The sequence below is a fragment of the Plecotus auritus genome, assembly GCF_963455305.1.
Source record: "Plecotus auritus genome assembly, chromosome: 7".
Taxonomy (NCBI): domain Eukaryota; kingdom Metazoa; phylum Chordata; class Mammalia; order Chiroptera; family Vespertilionidae; genus Plecotus; species Plecotus auritus.
Window position 1 is genome coordinate 48,466,064 of NC_137774.1, and position 25,924 is coordinate 48,491,987.

The following is a 25,924-nucleotide window of genomic DNA, read 5'->3' on the forward strand; positions in this document are numbered from 1 at the left end:
GGTGGATACCTAGGAGGGGAATTTCTGGATGGTGGGGCAGTTTTATGTTTAACTTTCTAAGAAACTGTCAAACAATTTTCCAAAGTGGCTGGATCATTTGTTATCCCCACCAGCAATTTAAGAGGGTTCCTGTTTCTCCACGTCCTTAACAACATAGCTTATTGTCGGTCTTATCAATTACTAGAAGCCCAGAGCGTGAAATCACGCGGCCCTGCCCACCCGCATGGCCTCGCCCACCCGCCCACCTGCAAGCGCAGCCCCTCCCACCCATGCCGGTCTTTGGTCGTTATGGCGTTAGGGCCACAGGCCTTTTATAATATAGATAGTTATTCTAGTGGATGTAAAGTAGTATCTTATTATCTTATTTGAGTTTTAATTTGTATTTTTCTAATAATGATATTGAGTATCTTTTCCTGTGCTCATTAGCCATCTGTATATTTTCCTTGGCATACTCTCTGTACGTATATTTTGCCTATTGTTTAATTTGTCTGTTGTAAGAATTCTTTGCATATTCTGTTTGCATATATGTTTACACATATGTTTGCATATATTCTATTGCATATATGTTTGCAAATATTTTATCTCAGTCTGTTGCTCATCTTTTCATTTTCTTAATGGTGTCTTTTGAAGCACAAAAGTTTTAAATTTTGGTGACGTCCACTCGGTCAGTTTTTTCTTTTATGGACTGTGCTTTTGGTGTTGTAGCTAAGAAATTATTGCTTAGTTTTATTATAGCTTTAACTTTCTTTACACTTCTGTAAAAGTCATTTTTTGTAAATGTATCTTCTGTTCTGCTACTCTGTATTAATACTTGTAAGAATTTCACTCTTGATTCTCTTGAGTTTCCTAAGTCACTTCTAGAATTTCTAATTTTATGTGAGATGTAAACATCAGATGAAGCAAAGCTATAACTACTCATTCCGTTATTAGGTATGTTATCACTTTTGCTACAGAGATCATATGTCATTCATTGCTCTCAGTTCTTTGTGTCACATTCTGAGAAAGACATTTACCAACCAGTGTATGGCATAAGGAATAGATTCTAAAATTGGGGCGTTTATGCTGAAGACAGACAATTTTCAAAATTGTAAAGTTAAAATGTTATAATTGGGACAGATTTGGTGGATGCTGAGGACATTCTTCTATGAATGCTGTTTCTCACACTGAGCTTGAAACCTGTGAAAAGCCTGGGGTCTCCTTCCTGTGAATTGTCTAGCCATAGCTCCCCGGTTCTGTACATGTGCAAGTGCTGGAAGACTAATTTGCATTCACTTTTCTTAAATTTTACTTTGTTGGGTCCACCTCATCATTTTCAATTATTAAAATTATTTAGAATTTTTAAGCCTCTTAGTGTGTGGTAGTTTTTTACATTGCAATGGAAAATGGATACAAGCCAATTAGGATTCCACCAACTCTAAGATTAGTCAGACCACATTTCTGGGATAGCCACAGGCTATTCGTAACTGAAATCAGGATATAGTATCTTGGATATTTTCTTTAATCTGTCAATTGAATATCAAAAAAGGAAAAGCTATGTTTTATATATTTATTATCCTAAAAAATAACACTTTGAGAGTGAATTGGCTTTCTACCTTTCTTATCTCTTCTTTCATCTCATGCTCATAAGAGCCTGGTGGGGCAGACAAGAGCAAAGCCCAAAGAAAACAAGAGACTTCAGCTCAATACTACGGTAGTAAGTCTTTTCAAACAACTAAAGCTGACCCAGTGTGAAAGGAGCTGCCTTGCTGGGAGGAAAGGCTGCAGGATCATATGATTGTATTTGAAGGCTTTAGTGGGAAAGAGCCTGGCATGGAGAAAGAGCCAAACCTCTGCCCTGGCCTGTGTGGCTCAGTTGGTTGAGTGTCATCCATGTACCCAGGGGTCACCAGTTCGATTCCTGCTCAAGGCACATGCCCAGGTTACCAGTTTGATCCCCAGTAGGGGGTATGCAGGAGGCAGCTGATCGATGTTTCTCTCTCTCTCCCTCACCCTTGCTCTCTCTCTAAAGTCAATAAAAAGGAGCCCGGCCAGTGTAACTCAGTGGTTGACCATTGACCTATGGACCAGGAGGTCATGGTTTGATTCCTGGTCAGGGCACATGCCTGGGCTTCGGGCTCAATCCCCAGTGTGGGTTGATCCCCAATGTGGGGTATACAGGAGGCAAGCCTGTCAATGATTATCTCTCATCATTGATATTTCTATCTCTCTCTCCCTCTCCCTTCCTCTCTGAAATCAATAAAAATATATTTTTTAAAATAAATAAAAAAGAAAACATGTTAAATAATAAATTTAGAAAAATGAAAAGGAGCCAAACCTCTGAGGTCTCTACCAGCACCAAAGGGACTGCGTTCCCAATAAACAGCTAACTGAATTGACCCGTGTTAGGTTATTTGGTTAGACAAGTGCTTGTCTTAAAAGATTACTTGCCATTCTCACAACTGCTATTGTTTTTGTTGCAGCAAATTTATCCAAATTGCTTTGTACAAAGAAAATACAGTGTAATGGACCTCAGTCACACATTTTTAAGGCCCTAAGGTTTAAAGACTTTGGCAGATTTCACAAACACTTTATCGTAGAGGTAAGAGTTGGACCAGTCTGTCTGACGGCAGTCATTGCCCTAACCACTGTAGATGATTCCCCCACACTAGGAAACAGGCGCATACTGAAGCAGTTGGCTTAGGTGATGAAAGAAACGGACAATCTAACAAAAACACAGATGGAATCTTGGAGCAGGAGCGTGTGTCCCCAAGGACAGGACATTCTGCTGGCTCAAAGCCTGAGCATAATGCTGACCCACATGCAGGAGAGGGAAATACTGTTTCCTCCTTTTCTTTGGGTTTTCCTCATAGCCCTTTAGCTATTTCATGGCCCTGCCTTCGTTATTACAACTCCTTAAACAGCCCACTTTCTTTTCCTGAGCCTCAGTCTACTATCCTATATAATAAAGAGTTAATATGCTAATTAGACCAGACGGCAGAACAACCTTCTGGAACGACCTTCGGGAACACCAGTGGGCAGGGGGCGGGGCCCTGAGGCAGCTGGGGCTGTGAGGGCTGAGCATGAATTTCGTGCATCAGGCCTCTAGTCTGTAAATAAAGGGGTTGGATTCGTTGATCTGGGAAGTCCCTTCCAGCTCTGGAGTTCGATGATTATGGGGGAGGCGCATATTTTAGCATTTTCCCCCAAGTGCTTCCTCTGAAGATGACCAGAAGCTCGGTAGATGCTCCAAAAGAGATCGCCACCCAGTTCTGAGGATTTCTTTTGAGAGATTCTGGAGTTTTCTGTGAGAATTCTATTTTTGAGAAACCCTGTGCTCCTGGACTCCTAGGTTCCTGGAAAGCCCCCAGTTCCAGGGAGAGGAGGCTGGGGTTGCCCTCTGGTGGAGGAGGGGGCAGCCTTGGGACAGAAAGAAGGGAGAGAGAAGGGAGGAAAGTTGCCTGGGGTCCAGCCTCTACCAGTCGAGGCAGCTGGCTCTCCTCCTGGAAGGTTCAGAGCTGGGGCAGGCCCCCAGGAGTTCTAGAAGAAGCCTGAGGCTGGAAGAGAAGGGCACAAGGGCCAATCTGGAGCCAGAACTCAGCTCAGGAGGGCAGGTACGGTTAAGGCTACACACAGGACTTTGTGAAGGTCTAACTATGAATGCTTGAGAGGAGGCAAGCACTGCCAGTTGGTTACAGTAACAGAGCCAGGGAGATGAGATGCAGCTTTTCACCTGGACCTGACTCACCTGGCCTTGGGGCCCGCCTGACTGAGCGAGTCCATGGGGGAAAGTGAGGCAGCTGTGTGAGCCCAAGTAATCAGGAGTTAAGTGTAGCTCATGCCCCAATCAGCTGAGCCAACACATTCCATCACACGGGAAAGCTCCAGGTAGAAAAAGTCAGCACCTCTCTCCTCTCTGCCTAGGGAACCTGCCTTCCTGGGTTCACTCTCAAAGGCTGAAGCAAAAGTGGGAATTTTGCACTTAATTAAAGGAGATCAGGAACTCACTTCAAGTCTTTTCAAAACCATTTTGGTTCTAGTGGAGACCCAGTCACCATCTGCATGGATGCGGTTAACTCTAGATCTCAGATTCAGAAACAGAGCTCATGTCAGAGGCCCCCTCAGATGGCTCCTCCCTATCCAACCTGCAGGCTGGGAGCCCCGGTATTGATTTTCTAGATATAAAAAATTGGGCCAATGGCACATTTGAAACATCTTTTTTGAGGTATAATATACATGTCTTAATGTTTATCTATTACAAGTGTACAATTCAATGACTTTTAGTAAATTCATAGGTTGTACAACCATTATCACAGCCTAGTTTAGGACACGGCCCTCCCCCTATTCGCATTCAGTCCACACTCTCACCCTCCCCCACCCCAGGCAGCTCCTGACCTAATGTCTGTCTCTGTGCTTTCTGGACATTTCATAAATAAAATGACATAACATGGAACCTTTTGCATCTGACTTCTTTCACTTAGCATAATGTCTTCAAGGTTCATCCTTGTTGCCACATGTATCAGTACTTCATTTTTTTAAGTTCATTGCCTGGCTATGTCACATTTTGTTTATTCATTCACTATTGGTAGACATTTGGGTTGTTTTCAGTTTCTTAGTGTTATAGATACTGCTATGAACATTTCTACCTAAGTTTGTCTGCATGCACATACATTCTTACTTCCCGTGGGTAAATTCCTAGGACAATATGGTAATTTTTACTTTTTAAAAAACTGCCAAACTGTTTTCTGGAGTAGTTGTACCATTTCACATTCCCACCAGCAATTTATGAGGTTTCCAGTGTTTGCACATTCTTGGTAATATTTGGTATTGTCTGCCTTTTTTATTATAGCCATCCTGCAGGGTGTGCTGTGTATCTCATTGTGGATTTAATTTACATTTTTAATGACCAATGATTTTGAGCATCTTTTCATGTGCTTATTACCCAAAGGCACATTTCCATCTAAATGGAAATATGTATTATTTACTTATTTATTTACTTATTCATTTATTTATTTATTTATTTATTTTTAGAGAGAGTGAGAGAGAAATATCGATGTGAGAGAGAAACAATCAGTTGCCTCCCGACATGCATCCCGACTGTGATCAAACCTGCCACCTTTTGGTGTACAGGAAGACACTCCAACCAACTGAGCCACACTGGCCAGGATGACAAGTCTTCTTTTTTTAAAGTGTCAAAAACAAGCTTGAAGCTGAGTTTATTGTCATTAGTAAAAATAGTCACAGGAGGATCAAACAGACTGAATGATCGAGCCATTCATTTATGAATTTGTTTCTTTGATTTATAATAATCATAAGGGCCTTTATGTGCTACTCTCTGGAGATAAAATGATAAGACGTAACCCCACCTATATGTATCTTATTAAGATCTGCATGAAAGACGTGTGTTAAATACATGTAATGGTTGTAAGTGGATTGGGAACTCTGCTGAGGGGGAACTCACATCTGCTCACTCCTCCATGTTGAGAGGTCTGGGGATGTTTAGTGGGAGACATAAAGACAAATATGAGCCCCGAGGGGTTCGTAGCCATCAGCTACGAACTGAAGAGGAATGCAATCCAGGTAGACTGGAAGGCTTGGGGGCTGATGGGGAAGGAGAGAGGGACAAGCATATCCCTCGTGTATCTGGGTATCTTCATCCATCCAGGCTGCTAGAGCAAAACACCACAACTAGGGAGCTTATAAATAACAGACATTTAGTTCTGGAGGCTGGGAATTCAGGCATCAAGGTGCCAGCGTGGTCATGTTCGTGCAAGGGCCCTCTTTCTGCCACGTGGATGGCTGCTTCTCACTGAGTCCTCACGCGGTGGCAGGTACAGGGGTCCCTCTATAGCCTCTTATGAAGGCACGAATCCCACTCATGAGGGCTCCAGATTCATGACCTAATCCCAAAAGGCCCCACCTCCTAATACTGTCATCTTCAGGGGTTAGGATTTTAACTTACGAGTTTATAGGGGAGACAAATGTTCAGAACATAGCACTGGGCAAGGGAATAACTACATGAACAGACTTAGAGCATTTGGGCCGGGGAGAGGGGAGCTCTGAGAAATGAGCTGGAGAAGCAGGCAGGGCGAGGTCAGGAAGGGCCTGGCAGAGGGGAACCACTGATGCTCTTGATCATCATGATCAGGTGATTCTTTAGACAGTCCGCCCCACAGCGCTGTGGGGAGCAAACGGGGCAGGCTCTAGGGTTTCCTTTAGGAAGCTGCCAGGCCTCCCCTGGGCCTCCCAGCTCTCCCTCACTAGGACCTGGCCAGGCCGGAGCTACTCATCAGTACCAGTAGCCCTGGCAATCACCGCCATGCCCCTGTGTTCCGCAGGTGCTACATCACCCTCACCCAGTCTCTGCACCTGACCATGAGTGGGGCTCCAGCAGGACCTGCAGGCACAGGCAAGACGGAGACCACCAAGGACCTGGGCCGCGCGCTGGGCATCATGGTCTACGTGTTCAACTGCTCAGAGCAGATGGACTACAAGGTACAGGCCTGGCTTTGGGAGGGACTAGGAACAGAGCAGCAGTCCAAACCAGGGACCCCTTATCCATGCCACCCTGGCCAGCTCAGAGGCCCCAACACGGAGAGCTCTGCTCCCTCCTCCACGGAAGACCTTAGGGATTTGGTCCTGGAGCTTGCTTATTTTTTAATATATTTTTTATTGGTTTCAGAGAGGAAGGGAGAGGGAGAGAGAGAGAGAATCATCAATAATGAGAATCATTGATCAGCTGCTTCCTGCACAGCCCTAATGGGGATCGAGCCCTCAACCTGGGCATGTGCCCTTGACCGGAATCAAACCTGGGACCCCTCAGTCCACAGGCTGACGCTCTATCCACTGAGCCAAACCAGCTAGGACAGTCTTGGAGTTCATTGACCTTGTAAACTTCACCCATGGAATCTGCTTCCTCTGAGGAGGTTTGCAACCACAGACGGGATTCTTACTTCACCTTTGGAGTCTTCCTATCATCATCTGTAAAATGAAGTAGCCAAATATATATCCAAAGGTCTAAATTTCCTATTTGACCTAGAACCACAGAAAGGCTAGTAAGCAGCTCATATAAAGTCTTATTAAAATAAAAATAACATAAAAATCATATTTGTGCTCTTCTGTAAAAATGGTCATTTCCCCCAGAGTATCCACAAGGCCAAAATATTCGGTAAGGGCAGGTGTGACTTCTGAAGACAAACTAGATTAACCCCTCCCTACTCCTAGCAAGAGATGCCCACACAAGACAAGTGCAAGGCTAATGTTCTTCACTTAGGCACTTGCCACTCCAGGCTCTGTGACACAGAGCCAAGCAAAGGAACCATTAGAGAACTGTTAGCCAGCAACCTCTACTCAAGACTGGTCCTTACGTAGATTCCTTTTTAAAAACTGTAATAACATGCTGCCTTGCTGTCTCATTGTTTTTATAACAGGGTGGCATGTAAATAAATTTAGAGTAAAAAAAATAAAACAAATGCATGAAGAAGAGATTAAATATTTATGTGCATAAATCATGTGTATTGATTGCAAGATAAATTGAATTTAAAACCAATTTTAGAGAGGGCAAGATAATACGTGCAGTTACCACGTTTAGATGCTTTAAGTGCAGTTCACCTCCGGTAACTTCAGTGAGCTCTCCTGTATATGAAATTTTGCTGTGCAGAGCGTTGTAGAATCTATAGCACCGTGTTTTCTCATAGCAAGCAAACAAAATAAGGATGCGGACCCAAATAACTGTCTTCCTTAGCCTACACACTCTGAATTTTAAAATGGTTGCTTTTATTGATAAACACTTTAAGATACTGTTTCCTTTGAAGTCAGGCTGGGAGAAGAAAGATTTTTCCCCCCTTTAATGAAATAAGCTCACCTTAAAGATTATTTTAAGTTTCTAGATTCTTCCATAGTTGAGCAATGGCGGCATTGCTGAAATAAGTGTGCTCTCCCAGGAGGAACATTCTGGAGGACACACTCATTTAGATGGGAAGACCTGGCACGTTAATTAAAGAAAGTCAGCGATGTTTTCTGTCACGCCAGGCCTAGCAAACGGGAAGAGATGCGTTGGCCCACAGCCAGGGGTCACTAAGTCCATTTAACCGAATCCTTTACAACTTTTCCTTAATCCTGACCCACTGATTCCTCTAAGGGTACAGGGTGAGAGGGGGAGTCTATCTTCAGTTTGTCTGAAAAGTGAGCAAAGCTTTGGCCATGTAAGTTTAGGCGAGACACAGAGCAGAGTACCATCAGTGGAGGTAGCCACAATGAAGCACCCCAAAAGGATGGCCATCCCATCCCCTTCTGGACACTAAGCATCCTTGGTAACCAGTCTGACTAAGCACAAAGCACACTCCAGCAATCCAGTGAATGTGAATATCGCCATTGCTCAGCTTGTGCTGGGCATCATGGGGGGATACCAAAAATAGAGATAGATAGATAGATAGATAGATAGATAGAAGATGATAGATGATGATAGATAGATAGATAGATAGATAGATAGATAGATAGATAGATAGATGATAGACAGATAGATAAGGTATAACCCAGTCCATTTGAAGAGACAAGAGACATATGAAATTAGGGGAGACACCAACCAACATTACCCTGAGTACTGATGTGTATTCCACAAACTCTGAGCCCTGGGTGCTCCAGCATAGAGGGAGAGCCACCAAGTGTGCTGTGCCCTTGGAGGGTGTGAGCCCCAAGGCTGTTGAACATTTGGGGGAGTGCCAAACAGGGCATGTACGATTTAACACAGCCCAGTTCTCTATGCAGTCGATGTCCTTCCCCTGCCCCTGATCCCTCTGAACGCTCCTCATGGGCAGCTAGGACGAAGAGAGGAAGGGGGTCAGGAAGAGCCGTCACAGGGCAGCATTCTGTTATGTCATTCACGACACTCACTGCAACATATTCTGTTTGTGTATCTCCAGAGAGCAAGCTGGAAATGAGAATGAGCTTAGAACAGTGGTCGAGTACAAGAGAGTGGGTTGGGGAACAAGACAAGAGAGGAGATGGGGTTGAATAAGGAGGGGCGGACACAAAGCCACTGAGAGACCGACCTTGAAGTGGCGGGCTGCAGAAAGGCCCCGTGGGCTTAGGTCAGAAGTAGGAGTGTGATGAGAAGTGGTATTCAAGGGAGCCTCCTGGGCGGGAGATAATGGAGACAGGAGGAGACTGGAAGGAAAGGAACTTTGTGGTAAGAGCATTGCAGTTATTCAAGCCAGAAAGGGTGAGGAGCAGATGGTGGGGTAGCAAACCTGGAGAAGAAGGAATGAGAATTTAAAAAATTGAATATAATATCTAGTGCACATGGGGAGGAATGGGTGGTGAAGCCGGGAGGGCTCGGAGGAGAGTGGGGGCCATAGTCAAGGACCCTCACAGTCCTCTTTGCCACAGGAATCCTGTTAGGAGGCATGCAGGGATGGAGGGAGGCACAGAAGGGTAGAGACTTGGGGAAAAGGGAAAGTTGTTGCTTTATTAGTGCTGGCTGGAAAACGTATAAAACTAGCCACTTTCTCTGGAAACAGTTGCAGTTTGACTGCTCACGCCTTCTTTATAGTTTAGCAGCAAGACTTTCCCCCTGGGCCTCAGCTTGGAGAGGCTATTGCTGAAGCATTGAATGGTTTGGAGCCTAAAACTCTCTGGGTTCTTGTTGACTTTCTGTAATAGCAACCCTGTAGAACACCCGCTCCTTGAAACCTGCTCACTTGATTTCTGAAACATTAAGCTTCTACCTTCTCCTTCCTCTCTGATCTTCCTTCTCAGCTTCAGTTTCTGATTCTCTTTCATGTTTTCCAGTTTTAGCTGGGCACTGATGGCACCCTAACCTGCCTTCCAGCTTTACCTCCTCTCTTCCCTGGGTGGTAGAGGTCTCCATTCAGATGCCCTCCCTCATACTTGGTTATCACTCTCCTCCCAGGGAGTTCCTACTGACTCCTGTCTTCCTCCCGGCCAGATTCCTCATCCCATTAATACAGGCATGGGGAACCTTTTTTCTGCCAAGGGCCATTTGGATATTTATAACATCATTCGTGGGTCATAAAAACTTATCAGTTTAAAAATTAGCCTGCTATATTTGATCAATCATGTAATTAACTTACCCCTAGTGCCTTGGCAGGGCCAGACCAAATTATTTTGAGGGCTTTATAGGGCCCGAGGGCTGGATGTTCCCCACCCCTGCATTAATATGAATAATCTCATTTTCCTCTGCGGTCCAGGGTGGAAATTCTGAGATATTCTGATAGCTTCACGTCCTTCCCTCTGTAGTTCCGTTCAGTTGCCAATGCTGACTCTTCCTTCAGCAGGTCTCTCGCTTCCAGGTCTTCAACCCTACTCTTCTTGCCCTCATCCCAGCCCAGAGACTCATGACCTTGTATCAAGGCAACACCACAGCCTAGAGCCACTGTACAGTGGTGTTTCAAAAACAGGGCCAGGCGGAGTCCTGGGGTTCTGCACAGGCCTCCAGGGGGAAGACTGCGGGAGTGACAAGTATCCACCTGTGAAAACTCTACCTTTTTCCGTTTTATATATTGGGTATGCACTTGATGAAAGGGATCCACAGCCTAAAACCGCTTTTACTTACATGCATATATGCATAGCCTGTGGGCAGACAGTAGTGCAGGGGAGACCTGGGAACAGGTCAGGTGTGGGGTGGAGGGGGCAAATGGGGGAAAGGGGGAACATCTATAATAATTTCAATGATATACATGTTTAAAAACCCACTGTTAATGTGGAAAAGCAGAGCTTTTGATTCCTGAACTTCCACTTAAGTATTTGTGACATTTGACAGGTTGCTGTTATTGTCCCAAATATAATAATAGATATTACTATATATCTCAAATGTTCTATATACATATATCTTTATGAATATAATAATAGTAATAGCCAGCCTGGAACTTACAGGACCTCCTAGAGAGATGCAAGTGCTCCATCTGAACTAGCCACATCACCCTCATTTAAGACTCCAGTGGGACTTAACATCTGATGGCCTTATTTTTGTGTCATTATCAGTTCTCCCCACTAGAACGTAAGCCCCCCGGAAACAGGGGCCCTGTCTCCCTTGTTCACTGCTGGATCCTCATGATCTGGTACAGTTTCCCCCACATCATACAGACTCAGTAAGCATTTGCATGGATAGAGGAATCATTTCATTCAATGAGCTTAATAAAAGGTGGTGTTTATTCTTCCCTCTCTTTTCAAAGTCTGCCCCACATCCAACTTAGCATATGCAATGTTAGACTGGTTCTGCTAAAAATGTTGATTTAATGATATTTTTCTCTGTTTCAAACCTCCAAAGATTCCTTTTAATAATTCAAGTATTTTCATAGCCATGACCCTCTTTCGTAATTCAGCTTTCCAGCTAAAATTCACCTTTATTTTTCTGTGGAAACATCATGGTTTTGCTCATTCTTTGTCCGTAATCTTTCCTCTGCCAGGAAAGCCCTCACCCTTCCATTATGCCTACACGGACACTATTATCCCATTAAGCCAGCATTCCCAATGCATGTTCTGAAGGTACCATATGGTTCTGTCAGATGCCAAGGCCCCAGATCTTCTGACTTCTGTTCCTGTGTTCTTTCCACTAATGTTTGCCAGAGTGCATTCTGAGAAAACCAGGGACCACATAAGGAGAAAAAAATCCATAGAAAAAATCCAGCCATATAAAACAGTTGAGGTGAATTAATTGTGCAAGACTTCTTGGGGCTCTTAAAATGCTAATATATGTTGTAAATTGGGTTATAGAATGTGTGTTTCCCAAATTTGCTTGACCAGAGAACATTGTCTTCAAGGAGCATCTTCCGGATTTGGCATTCCATGAAATAAACTTTGGAAAGTGCTGCTGTAATAGTGTCTGAAATTCACCTCTGGAAAAACTGATGATTCCAGGGCACTTTGCCCCACTCCTCTGAACTCATCTGTAACATCTGTGGTTTATGTTGTCCCCTGGAACCGCTGCTTGTGTGGGCCATTTACTTGTTTTCTTTGTGTACCTTATCTCCACAGCCTGACCAGAAGTTCTTAGAGGAACGGAGCCCCCTGAGTCTAGCACATGAGCTGTGCAGAGCTGGTGGTCAAACAACGCCCACTCAGTAAACGAATGGGACTTTCCTACTATTTGCATTTTCCCAGCACTTCAATGATAGCTCCTTGCCAATGACCCCAGGAGTGTCTGCCAGCAACCTCTACCGTTCTATGGCTTCATGGTTTACTAATTCATGCAGAATGCTAAGAATGGTTTTTATTTTTAGGACAGATATACATCTGCCCTCTGAAATTCTTACCTTGCTCTCATTAGAAAGACTTACCTGCAGTTTATTTTCTATAGATGTTATCGCTTCAGCCCCACCTCCAGCTTCCTGTTGCCCTGGGAAACCTGGGTATTCAGGCAGGGCTTTAAAGATACAGACATAACCTTTTTCATCATCACATGCCAAAGGCTGAGTGGCAGACCTTTTGTCTGCCTGGTGCAAGAAAATATTTTATTCATTTCCTGGGATTTTGAAAGCTACAGAATCAACAGTAATGCAAGCCCGATGGCATTTGGAAGGGATTTTGTTCTAAGTGTCTTGAAAAGGTTCTGTTTGATCCTGTGACTTTTGTTGGCACCCACAGCCATAAAAAATTTAATTGTTCTTGAAATTTTAATACAAGTTTCTAACCCTGGGTCTGTAGGGGTCTGGGAGTATCTATAATAAAGAGGATGAAAATGACTTAGGTGTGTATTGATAAGCCAGGCATGATGGCCATTTAATCTTTATACGTTTCATTGCAGTCTTGCGGCAACATCTACAAGGGCCTTGCTCAGACTGGTGCCTGGGGCTGTTTTGATGAATTTAATCGAATCTCCGTGGAGGTCCTGTCGGTGGTGGCAGTACAGGTATGGGTGCCAGAGGTTGCTGGAAGCCCCGTGGTTTCCATGCTGAGCATTGCACTGCGGGTGTCTGCATCCTCTAGTTTTCAACCTCTCCTCCTCCCCTTCCCCGTCTCCTTTCCCCCCTTGCATTTCATGCCCCTTCCTCCACCCTCTAAATCAGGCCTGAGTGCAGGACATGGGAACCCTGCAGGTCCCTACCGAGGTGGACCCATTTACTGCTGTGGGACTCCATTTCCTCCTCTGCAAAGTGGGACTAAAGGACAGCCAGCTCACCTGTTTCCCAGGTGAGGAAAGGGTCCCTGGATGGCGGAACCAGCTCCTGGGAAAGGGCGTTGGCTTTGGGAATGGTCAGGCCAGGGCTTAGCTCCAGTCTGTGTTACCTGGCTGGAGTCTGGCGAATTGCTCCCTCTCTCAGCCCAGGTCACTTACTGACATGTGAGTGAGGATTGCAGAGTGAATGTCACTGGGTGAAGGAAGTCGTGTTCTGGTCAGGTTTTATGTAAGCCTGCCCCTCGCCTTTCAAGTCACCCAGAAAGCCCTTCCTGAACCTGCCACACAGCGAGCGCTGTGCTCGAGGCAGGGGAGGGTCCCCTATTATAGGGACCAGAACGTGGGTTCCTGAGACAGACGTGAGCACGTGTTAGTGTGCTAAGTGGCTTGAATCCTGACTCACATGAGGGGATAGGATTGCTAGATGCATCGTCTGTGAGCCAGGCTGTAAAAGGATGGAGAGGATCTGAACCTGGGTAAGGACCTCATAGGCAGTGGAGCATCAGAAGGGGGGTGGGGGTGGGGAATGTGCACACACCTTTGCTGAAAGTCTGTTCTGTACCAGGTACTTGTCATGTATCATCTCCTAATATGTCTTGTGTTCTCACACCAGCCCTGTGAGCCACCCTTATATAGACAGACAGAGGGGTCTCAAAAATGTCTACACACTTTAACAGCTGATAGCTCAATTTTGAAAAGGAAATGTATTTTAATAAACACTGCCTTTATAATTATTCAAACTGTGTGCATACATTTTGGGGGCACCCTGTGTGTGTGTGTGTGTGTGTGTGTGTGTATACACACACACACACACACACATATATATGTATATATATGTATATGTGTGTGTGTATATATATATATGTAGAGAGAGAGAGAGAGAGAGAGGTGTGTGTGTGTATATATATATATATGTGTGTGTGTGTGTGTATGTATATATATATACTAGAGGCCCAGTGCATGAAATTCATGCACGGTGGGGGGGTGTGCCTCAGCCCAGCCTGCACCCTCTCCAATCTGGAACCCCTCAAGGGATGTCTGACTGCCCGTTTAGGCCCAGGACATCCTTCTCACAATCCAGGACTGTTGGCTTCCAACTGCTCACCTGCCTGCCTTCCTGATTGCCCCTAACCGCTTCTGCCTGCCAGCCTGCCTAGCCTAACCGCTCCCCTGACAGCCTGATTGATGCCTAACTGCTCCCCTGCCAGCTTGTTTGCCCCTAACTGCCCTCCCCTGCAGGCCTGGTCCCCCCCAACTGCCCTTCCCTGCAGGCCCAGTCACCCCCAACTTCCCTCCTCTGCCAGCCTGGTCACCCCTGACTGCCCTCCCTTGCAGGCCTGGTCCCTCCCAACTGCCCTTCCCTGCTGGCCATCTTGTAGAGGCCATCTTGTGTCCATATGGGGGCAGCCATCTTTGACCACATGGGGACAGCCATCTTGTGTGTTGGAGTAATGGTCAATTTGCACATTACTCTTTTATTAGATAGGATAGAGGCCTGGTGCACTGGTGGGTGCCGGCTGGTTTGCCCTGAAGGGTGTCCCAGATCAGGGTAGGGGTTCCTTTGGGGCATGGGGCAGCCTGGACGAGGGGCCTGTGGTGGTTTGCAGGCCAGCCACGCTCCCCGGCGACCCAAGCGGAGGCCCTGGGATCTGGGATTTATTTATCTTCTATAATTGAAACTTCGTAGCCTTGAGTGGAGGCCTGAGCTTGCTAGGGTGTGCGGAAAGTTTGGCTTCCTCCATTGCCAGGGAAACCCAAGCCTCCTGCTCGCTCCATGGCTGCAGCCATCTTGGTTGGGTTAATTTGCATACTCACTCCTGATTGGCTGGTGGGCGTGGCTTTGTGGGTGTGGCAGCGTGATGGTTAATTTGCATATTACTCTTTTATTAGATAGGATAATTTAAACCCATCCACACTGAGCAGGTATAGGTCTGGGCACAGAATTGGTGTACAGGAGGTAAAATAAGAACACGTTTAAACAGGCAGGTTCCAACCAAATAGTAGACAGACCTTAAGGCCAGGATGTGCACTCTGCCTTCCTCAATGGGCAGCAGGGACCCCTGCAGATGCTGGGAGGGAAATTAGCCCCTGCCTGGCCGTGGTTCTGAGGAGGGCGGGCAGTGGGAGAACAGTGGCTGCCCTCAGTCAGAGCTTAATGACAGCTGCAAAGGCCTGAGCAGGAGCCTGACAGCCTGCCCAATGGCCCCCCAGTCCCTAGAGAGACGCACCTGTTCCCGTGCTCCCCCTGTAAGCGGAGTCCCCCATTGCCCACCAGGGAAGCTGTGGTTGTAGATCCCCATCCTGTTGCTTCAACAGGCAAAGCGCATGGAGGGACGCTGTGCAGTGATAGCCGCTGTGGAGGTGCGGGAGCAGCCACGGCCTGGTGCTTCCAGTTTGTGCCCGCACACTTTGCGGTCAAAATGGTTTCCTTTCCTCTTATCATTTTATTTCTAAAGCAATCTGTAAACACTATGGAAAAGAAAACTGGACTCTTTGGTCCCCACAGGCCTTTTGTTGAATTTTCTCAGGTCCAGACAAAGAATAATGAAACGTTTAGCCTAACTGACATTTTTCTTAGGCGAGTGTGCAGGGCTGAGGAAAAGGGCAGCAGCAAAAGGGGTGGGGGCAGAGGCTAAGGCAGCATCCTCCCCACTCCCTCTGGCCTGCAGGAGCCAATCTCCACCCACACCCCCCACACGGGCACCCTCTGCCCAGCACGATGTCCCTGCCACAGGCGGGCTAGACGTGGAGCCGCGTGTAGGTATGGGAGCAACCGCAGGCTGAACAGGAGGAGAACTTACACCATCAGCTAACCACCCTGGCCACCCTCCCCGCCAGCTGCCTCTGGGAGCCCTAGGTGCTGGGGGGCTCTGCGGGGTCCCTTCACTTTCCTCTCCCCCACGTGGTTTGTCTTACCATTTCTTGCATTTGGCATCCAGTTGGTAGTGTCCCCACTCACTGGTTCTTGTCCAGGCTGTTTTAGGTGAAGCTCCCACAGGGGGAAACTGTCAGGCTCTTCTCTTATTCCCAGTGGGACACATGGTTTGCCTTCCCTTGGATCTAATCTATTCAGAGTAAGGAAGGAAGTCAACTAGCTGGCCTCACACTCGCAGCCTGAAACCCTTCCCTCCCCTGGTTCACAGCAGCTGGCTGGCGCATCACGCTGCCAGTCGGAGCTGGAGACGGACTCTGTGGGAGTTCGTCCACTGCAGACACCGGCAGATGCCACAATCAGAGCAGGTTCGCTTTCTCAGAGAGCAAGTTGCTAAGCATTTACCATCACCCCTCTTCCTTGTAGGAATGGAAGGTCGGTGTTGCCAGATCTTTTAAACTTTAAATAGAAGCTGAACATCTAACTTTTTATTTTTAAAAAATGTCCAGATTTCAATAATTTGGCAACTTATTTTAAAAAACAAACAAACAAATAAAACCCAGGAAAAAAAATCCCCGAGCCAGACAAGTAAAGACATTAGCCAGCTGCATTCACCTCTGCATGTGCACGTCACAACTTAAAACCAGGGATGACACCCCGGAAGGTCTCTGAATTTGGGGTGCCATCATTTTGGTGTATAAGATGAGGAATAAAAGAAGTAACATAAACCTTTCTCAGAGTACTGATTCTAGACCTAGAGTGGTTCTGAAAATCAGGAGATAAACATAGACTTTTCCCCACAGTGGACATTGGGGTTGAGGACCCGTAAGTACACCGTGTGCCTGGAGTTTTTCTCCCTCTTCTTCCACTGCAGGTCTCTGGTGGCCGATGTCCTCCTCCACCTTTTCATTCCTGCCCACTATCCCCTGTCACTTCTGCCCACCTTGCTGTGCATGTCCTTCGTCTTTGCTTTGATGATTCTCTGCACCCTCCCACAGGTTCCAGAGGGCATCTCCTATTCTCACCAGCCAGGTCGCAGCACTGTGACTGCCCTCATTTAAGTCCAGGACGACTCACCATGAGCAGTTATACCCAGGTGTTCCAGTGCAGCACTCGGCATGTGCCAAAGGACTGGCTCAGTGTGTCCTGCAAGGAGCCAGGGAAAGAGCAGGCCATGGGAGTTGGCTCAGGACCAGCATAGAGCCTGTGTTGGGCTCCAGAGTTTGTGTAAACAAGTTCCATGTACAATTGAAGTTTTAAAAGAAACAGGTTAGCCAGGCTGGTGTTGCTCAGTGGTTGAGCATTGACCTCTGAACTAGGAGGTCACAGTTCGATTCCCAGTCAGGGCACATGCCTGGGATATGGGCACAATACCCAGTGTGGAGCATGCAGGAGGCAGCCAATCAATTATTCTCTCTCATCATTGATGCTTCTATCTCTCTCTCCCCCTCTCCCTTCCTCTCTGAAAACAATAAAAATATATATTTTTTAAAAAGAAACAGATTAGTGTAGAGTGGGGTTAGCAAGACAAGGGAATGGATATGTGGTTATGTGTGTAGGCTCTGAGACCACACTGCGTGTTCAGTCCTGTCTCTGACACTTACTAGCTATGTCACCTTAAGTAAGTACATGTATCAAGTTCCAAATCTGTGGAGGGGGTTAATAATCATGCCTACTCTATGCCATTGTAATAATTATTAAATGAATTAATGTGTAAAGCACTTAAAGCACTACAGATAGTAGGCACTCAATAAATGTTAGTCTCTCTTATGATGATGATGAGGAGGAGGAAGATAATAGTGGTGGTGGCTATGATGTTGGTGGTGATGATGGTGATGGTGATGGTGGTGATGACCATGGTGATGGTGATGGTGATGGTGGTAATGACCATGGTGGTGGTGATGATGATGGTGCTGCTGCTGCTGATGATGATAGTGACGGTGATGATAATGATGACAATTGTGGTTATTATGGTGGTGGTGGTGGTGATGGTTGTGATGATGTTAGTGGTGATGATGATGATGGTGCTGGTGGTGATGATGATGATGATGATGATATCATTATTACATGAACACTGTTGTAAATGGGTTGAAAGGGAGTAGAAGGCTATAACACAATAGGGCAGAGACTGAGGTCCACACTCTGCTCTCACCAGTATTCTCTGCACCCTTCATTCCTTCTCCACTGGCTCAGCCTCAGCCATGTTACTAAACTTAACAGTTTCCCAAGGGATGAGGCAAAGCCCAACATTCATTGTCCCTAATGGATAATAGACACTGTGAATTTGCCTAATTTTGAAACTGTCCAACATGAGGTCAGTAATGGGTCCTCCAAGATCAGTTCCTTTTTGCTTCTGGAATTAAATGAAATAAGTTCAACCTGGAGCTCCGGGGTGCTCTCACACCCCAGTCTAGGACACACCCATAGGAGACACTCAAGAAAGTGGTCTGGCCACAGCCTGGAAAAATCTGAGGTGGTCACATTTAAAATCATACACCCATCCAAGGTGGAAATTGCTCTTAATTCCTCACACGGTCGTCCGAGCTAGCATATTGGTGCAGAAGCCACACCAACTGTGCCACTGTCTCCCTTGCCATCCCTCCCTTTCCCTGACTCTCCTCCCGACTCCTTGCCTGTACATGCTCCTTTTCTCCTAACATCTACAAAAGTGAGTGCTTCAGTGTCCTCATGGGTGGACATCTTCATGTCTCTGTCAGATTGCAAGTGGATTGCACATCCACTAGGAAAAAGTGCAGCAATTCCAAGATCAATTACTCTGCTGTTTTTTAAATATATAATCTATTACATCACTTTTTTCATAATTATGCCATTATCTGAGCCCCAGGGACATGTGCCACCAGGGCACACTCCACCACCCAGTACCTTCAGCTCCCAGTACCCTCCACATTGTTTGGCCAGGCATCCCTGACACTCCTCCCTTCCAAGGCAGGAAGCAGCTAGAAGCAGCACATCAGTCAGCAAGGACTGGGGAGACGCCATAGCAGTGTTCCCAGCTCTCAAGGTGCTGAGCAAATGCTACGCTCTCAGAACCAAGGGAACTTCCCTTCCCATCAGTACCCTTCATAGAGGAGCTTAGGTCTAAGGTAAAAACACAGAAATATAAGAAGTGTAAAAGTGAGGAGTGGGCTGCACTTCCTGAAGGCAGCAGACTCCAATCTGCCACTGCAGACAGAAGTGTGGAGTGAGCCAAACAGGATTTTAATAACATGTGGCATTTGGGAGCAGAGGCTGGAAGAGAATGACCACAGGGACAGGGATGGGCCACTTGCCTAGAATGAAGGGGCAGAGTAGAGGGAGTGAAGACCCAGCTGGGGGTGCATGCCGCAGAGCTAGCTGACACCTCCTCACGATGCATCGCCTGTAGAGAGCTAAATGACCGCAATACTCTGTGAGCACATCTGAAGCAGAGCCTCACCTGGGTGGGAGGACACGGGGGCAGAACCCTTTCTGATCACCAACTTCTAGTCTTTGGAGGAAAACATACCAGTTATAAGATACCAAATCAAGTCCCCGTGGTCAGACAGGCACACACGGCTTTTAAAAATAACAGGACTGACTGCTGAACTCAGAGCTGGCCTGCAATGTAGAGGAGTGAAAACCTAGTCATATATCTGAAATATAAGGCAGAAAGCAAGTCCCATTAGAGAGGTGCAGTTAAAGGCACGGAGGCTGGAAAAAGAAAGTGAGCCCATCTGGTCGAGGGGCAGTGGTGGGTCATGAACTTGGTATGCAGCAGTGTGGTCCAGTGGCAAGGACACTGCATGGACCACCAGACGTTCTGAGAGTGGACAGTCAGATGGTGTCATCTAGCCTCGTGCTGCTCAAGCTGTGGGCCAGCTGTGTCAGCACCCCGGAAACTTGTTGGAAATGCAGTCTCACCACCACCCCACACGTGCTGAAATAGAATCCTCATTTTCCCAAGATCCCAGTGACTTGCACACACAATAACGCTGGGGACCTGCTGCTCCACACAGTAATCTCGACCCTGGGTGCACCTCAGAACTGCCTGGTAAGCCTGGAAAGCAGTAATGCACAATGCAGTCTCCACCGCAAAGGTTCTGATTTTGATTGTCTGCGGCAGGACCTAGGCATCAAGTTTTACTTAAAGAAACTTCCCATGTGGTTCCCATGTTCAGCAAACGTTGAGAACCAGAGCTGAGAGGGAGACAGTGAAGTGAGGAGCGCATCTTGAGGACTGTGGAGCTTGGGTTCACACCACACCCACAGGATGGAGCCTGGCTGGTGCAGGCCAGTGGCTGCAGGGACAGGTCTGTCCATGGCAGGCGGGCAGAGGGGATGGAGGGCTCAGGCTCACCTGAGAGATGGGGGGGGGGGGGGTCGGCCTGTGGCTATGAGTGGGGACACCTGGGCAGCAGTGGGTACGAGTAGAAATCCAAGAATTGACCTTTTGTTTGGACCAGAATCCCCTGGAGGACTTGTTAAAATACACCTTGTTGGGTATCACCCCCAGAATTCTGGGGCGGAGCCAAGAATTTGCATGGGAATTTGGTTGAACCCAGGGACCCCAGTATGGAATGGTGCACAAGTCACATGCATTTTCTTGGCCTCAGTTTCCTGAATTGGTAAATGTTTGGTCCAGGGTTTCTTAGCTTCAGCACTATGAATGTCTTGTGCCTGATAATTCTCTGTCGTAAGGATCTGTCCTATGCATTGTATGTTTAGCAGCATCCCTGGCCCAGGAGCTGCCAGCGCAACCTCCCCACCAGCTGTGACAACAAAAATATCTCAAGTCTCGGCCAAATGTTCCCTTGGGAGGGCAGGTGCGAAATCACCCCACTGAGGACCCTGGTTTCTACGTAGCTTTCCTTTTTTGTTTGTTTAGTGGGTGCTAAAAGCACCTGTTCTTATTTTGTGGAAACTTATGCCTCTAAATTATAACAAACGTTAGTATTTTCCGAACAAAACAATTCCTCTAAAAATGCATATATAGGGGTGGGCAGATGTAGGTTTACAGTTGTTCACATGGAAGAAGACATGCAGGCGATGATTATGACAATAGCTTTAGTAATTCTGTGTTCCATGTACTCACAACTGTAAGCCTACTTTTGCCCACCCTGTGCTTAATGGTGCTCTGGGCTCTGGAAGGTGTTTGGGGAAGTGGCGCCGGATTGCCTGGTTTTTAACTCAGGCTGCCCCGCTAACCACTACTAGACATCTGGCAAATTTATTTTCTTCTTTTAACTTTTCATTTTGAAAAAAATTTTAAATTCTAGAAAAGTTGCAAAAATAGTATAGTTTCCAAATATATCTCCCTTAGCCTCTTCTATGTCAACATCATATATAATATAATACAGTCTCTTAACTGCCTTCTGCCTCAGTTTCCTCGTCTGTAAAACTAGGACCTGCCCAGCTCAGACAGCTGTGAAGAGGACTGAATGGGGTAATTCCTGTAAAATACTCAGAATAGCACCTAGAACATATCGAGCGCTCAGCAAATGTCAGTTATTATTTTGTTGTTATTCCCTGCGGCTTTAAAATCTCCCCAAATGGTGAGCGGTTAGTGGAGAAACAGACCCCAGGAGTAAGGAGTAGACCTTGCAGCCCTATCTGCCAGCCTGTGCCTACCTGTGTGTGTGCCTCCACCTGCTGAGCCTGCAGTTCAACCCACACACTCCGCCCGCCTGCTCCTGCTGTGCATCCGGAGGGTCGTCCTGGATCCTGAGCTCTGCTACCTTCTGGTGGCTTGTCCCGGGACCCCAGTTGCTGTGACTGCGTGAGGCAGTGCCCTGGAGCTCACCTGTCCTGCAGAAGCTGGGCAAACAGAACCTGGCATTAGCACCAATGGGCCAATGCTAATGCATCCTCCAGTCTGTTCAGCACTCTTCTCAAGGAATTTTTTGAATGAGCCCCAAACTTGGGCTGCAGAATTTACACAAGAGCTCAGACCACGGGTCCTACATCATCAGTTCTCCCTGAGCTTGAGGATTCTGGGCCCTGGTGTTGCTGGAGGGAATGTTATCATAGGGAACAGCAGAAAAGGTCTGGGCTGTTGCTCACTTTTGCCTCCAGCCAGAGGTATCAGAGCACTTTGTAAATGGTAATTAAGCATGTGAGCCATAACAAGTGATGCTCAGTATATGTTGCAGACGGGAGGCCTGGGGCCTAAGGAGAGAACCCGGCCTTTACAACTCACCTGGCTTGCAGGGTGGTGAGAGGCTGCGTGGCAGGGCTGTGCTGAGCCCGAGCCCGGTCTGTTTGGCAGGTGTGCTGGGCGCTGGAGGGTCGGTCTCAAACTAATTGTTACAAGCCCAGACACATTCGGTCATGAGAGCTTCACTTGGGGAAAGGAGCTGAATGCTAATTGTAGAACTGCCGTGCTTTCTGCAAACACTGCTGTTTCAGGCACCGGGGAGAGCCTTGCCCAGTGCACGTGCTCCCTCCTCCTCCCTCCCCCGCCCCCCGCCGTCACACACACACACACACACACACACACACACAATTTGTACAAATAACAGGACTGACCACGTTAGCCTGCAGCCCAAGTTTGAGGCTCATTGAAAAAAACCTTCCACCGGCCCCAGCTTTCAGTATTGCTTTCAAAACCCTGAGAGGCTAGGACTGCTCAGAGACATTCCAGGGCTAGCTGAACAAGTGTGCCCATTGTCCCTCCCCCGCCCGCCCGCCCCCCTCCCGCCTTCTGTTGATGATCATCTGTGCGCATGTCTTTTCAAAGCACCAGGTGTGGAAATAAATGGGTGAATTTCATTTCTCCTCCCCCCACTGCTAGTAAGAGTGACCTAAAATGGTGATCTGACCAGGCCAAGCTTCAGCTTAAATCCCCGTGGCTCCAGACCACAATTAAGAAAAAGCCTAATCTCTGTAGAAAGGCACTAATACACTGGGGGATGTGGCCCCAGCCTCCTTTTGCTACTGTGGCTCTTTCTTCTCCTCACCAAACAGCACCACCCTCCATACCGATCACCTAGGCTTAGTACAGCCTGTTCTGTAGACTAGCGGGTGGCTGTGAGGAGTCAGACCAAGATGGGGACCACAGCTGTGATGATGGGCACATCAACAGTTTCCATGTCATCTGCTGTTTTTAAGTGCTTTCTATATGCAAAACTCATTTTGTTGTTGTTAATCCTCATCCGAGGATATTTTTCCCATTGATTTTCAGAGAGAGTGGAAGGGAGGGGGGAAAGGAGAGAGAGAAACATCGATGTGAGAGAGACACATAAATTGGTTGCCTCCCTCACGCACCCTGACAGGGGCCTGGGACCAAACCTGCACCCCAGGTACGTGCCCTTGACTGGAATCAAACCCAGGTACGTGCCCTTGACTGGACTCAAACCTGACACCCTTCCATGTATGAGCCTACACTATCCGCTGAGCCACGCCACCCAGGGCGTCCTACACTCTATGATGCTATTTAACTTAATCCTTAGAATAAGCCCAGAGGGAAGGGGCTGGAGTTCTCTCCATCACTCAGCGACTAAGAGCCCCGGCTCCAGAATTCATTTGCCTGATTCAAATCCAGACATCAACACTTAGTAGCTGTGTAAGGTTGGGCAAACTACTGCACCTCTCAGTGCCTCCATTTCATCATAGAGAAATGGTGATAATAACATTAAAGTGCTCCTTTCCAGGAATATATCCTAAGAAACTTGAAGCACCAATCAGAAAGGATATATGCACCCCTATGTTCATAGCAGCACAATTTACAATAGTTAAGTTCTGGAAACAGCCCAAGTGCCCATCAGAAGATGAATGGATTAAACAAGTGGTACATCTACACAGTGGAATACTACACTGCTGTAAAAAAGAAAGAACTCTTACCATTTGCAACAGCATGGAGGGACCTGGAGACCATTATGCTAAGCGAAGTAAGCCAGTCAGAGAAAGACAAGTATCACATGATCTCACTCATTTGTGGAATCTAATTAAAATAAACGGATGAACAAAATAGATCCAGAGACATAGAAGCATGGAATAGACTGATAAATCTCAGAGGGAAGGTTATGGGCGGAGGAGAGATTAACCAAATAACTTACATGCATATACGCATAACCCAAGGACATAGACAATAGTGGGGTGAAGGCCTGGGGAGGGGTGGGAGTGGGAAAAGGGGATCAATGTGGGGGGAAGGGAGGACATCTGTAATGCTTTCAACAATAAAGATACTTTTTTTAAAATAAAAAAAATGTGTGCAAAACAAAATAAAAGGGGGCCCCCCCGCAAGGGATTGTGTTGAGGATCAAATTAGTTAATACATAAAAAGTGCTCAGAACGGTGCTCAGCGCGTGGTCAGTGCTAACACACAGTGTTACTACAGAGGGACCATGCACAGAGACTTAAACACCGGCTCCCTGTGCCTCCCACCCACCTGCCACCATGTTTGAAAAGTGGTGTGTGGCCACAGTTCCTTTAAACACATCCATACCCATCAGTAAGGATTCAGGGTGCAGTCACTGGGCCTGTCCCTCAGGGAAAGGGCCCGGGTTGTGGTCACTGAGCCTGTCCCTCAGGGAAAGGGCCCGGGTTGTGGTCACTGGGCCTGTCTGTCAGTGAAAGGGTCCGGGTTGTGGTCACTGGGCCTGTCCCTCAGGGAAAGGGCCCGGGTTGTGGTCACTGAGCCTGTCCCTCAGGGAAAGGGCCTGGGTTGTGGTCACTGGGCCTGTCCCTCAGGGAAAGGGCCCGGGTTGTGGTCACTGGGCCTGTCTGTCAGTGAAAGGGTCCGGGTTGTGGTCACTGGGCCTGTCCCTCAGTGAAAGGGCCCGGGTTGTGGTCACTGGGCCTGTCTGTCAGTGAAAGGGTCCGGGTTGTGGTCACTGGGCCTGTCCCTCAGGGAAAGAGTCCGGGTTGTGGTCACTGGGCCTGTCCCTCAGTGAAAGGGTCGGGTTGTGGTCACTGAGCCTGTCCCTCAGGGAAAGGGTCCGGGTTGTGGTCACTGGGCCTGTCCCCCAGGGAAAGGGTCCGGGTTGTGGTCACTGGGCCTGTCCCTCAATGAAAGGGTCCGGATTGCGGTCACTGGGCCTGTCCCCCAGGGAAAGGGTCCGGGTTGTGGTCACTGGGCCTGTCCGTCAGTGAAATGGGCCACAAAACACGTGTCTGTGTTGGCAGTGGGTTCCCAGTTTTGGCTTCCACCCCAACACAGAAACCCAATGCGCACACTTGTCCATTGACTTGGTCACCAGGTGAAAAGCATTCAAGATGCAATTCGAGATAAGAAGGAGAAGTTCAACTTCCTTGGAGAGGAGATTAGCCTGAATCCCTCTGTGGGCATCTTCATCACCATGAACCCCGGCTACGCGGGCCGCACGGAGCTGCCCGAGAACCTGAAGGCTCTCTTCAGGTGAGCACCAGCCCGCCCCTCCTGAGGGTCCCACGCAGAAGCTTCTATTATTTCTTCTACTGGAGAGGTGTGACCTATAGAGAGAGGAAATCTGGGATATATAGAAAAGTAGATTTTTTAAAAACCACCTTTAACGCCGTCACCAGTAAAATGATCTTTGCTTGTGTTCTCTTTCCTTATATGCACGTTTTAAAGTCATATGTTGTAGTCTACATGTGTTGCTTACACAGTTTTATATTGTTTTGTTTTTTTTATTTCATAGTCTATTATAATCATATTGTAAATAGTTTCTTCTGGCAGATATAAATCTCATTTCATGACTGCATTTTATTCTATCAAGTACTTGATCCACAATGAAACTAACTAGTCCCCCTTAGTTAAATATTAAGACTGTTTGTAACATTTAAAGTAAGTTTATGCAATAATGTTGTAGTACACATCTTTGTCAACGTCTTTTTTTCTATATGCATGATTATTTTCTTTGGCTAGCTTCCCAGAAGCGGAATCACTGAGTTAACAGGGAGGAACGTTTTGAAGGCTTTTGATACACATTGCCAAATTGCTTTAGAAGAAGAGAAGTGCCAAGCTACATCCCCAGTAGCAATAC

The 25,924-nt window shown here is 47.0% G+C and overlaps 1 protein-coding gene across 1 annotated transcript in view; it reads left to right on the forward strand.

Annotated features, from left to right (window-relative positions):
• The window catches only part of DNAH9 (dynein axonemal heavy chain 9), a 362,400-nt gene that overhangs the window by 119,951 nt on the left and 216,525 nt on the right, over window positions 1-25,924 (forward strand). Inside the window, exons 27-29 of the mRNA XM_080680625.1 lie at window positions 6,315-6,471; window positions 12,740-12,844; window positions 25,160-25,317. Of these exons, the coding sequence (XP_080536751.1) occupies window positions 6,315-6,471; window positions 12,740-12,844; window positions 25,160-25,317 (420 nt within the window). The remainder of the gene's footprint in view (window positions 1-6,314; window positions 6,472-12,739; window positions 12,845-25,159; window positions 25,318-25,924) is intronic.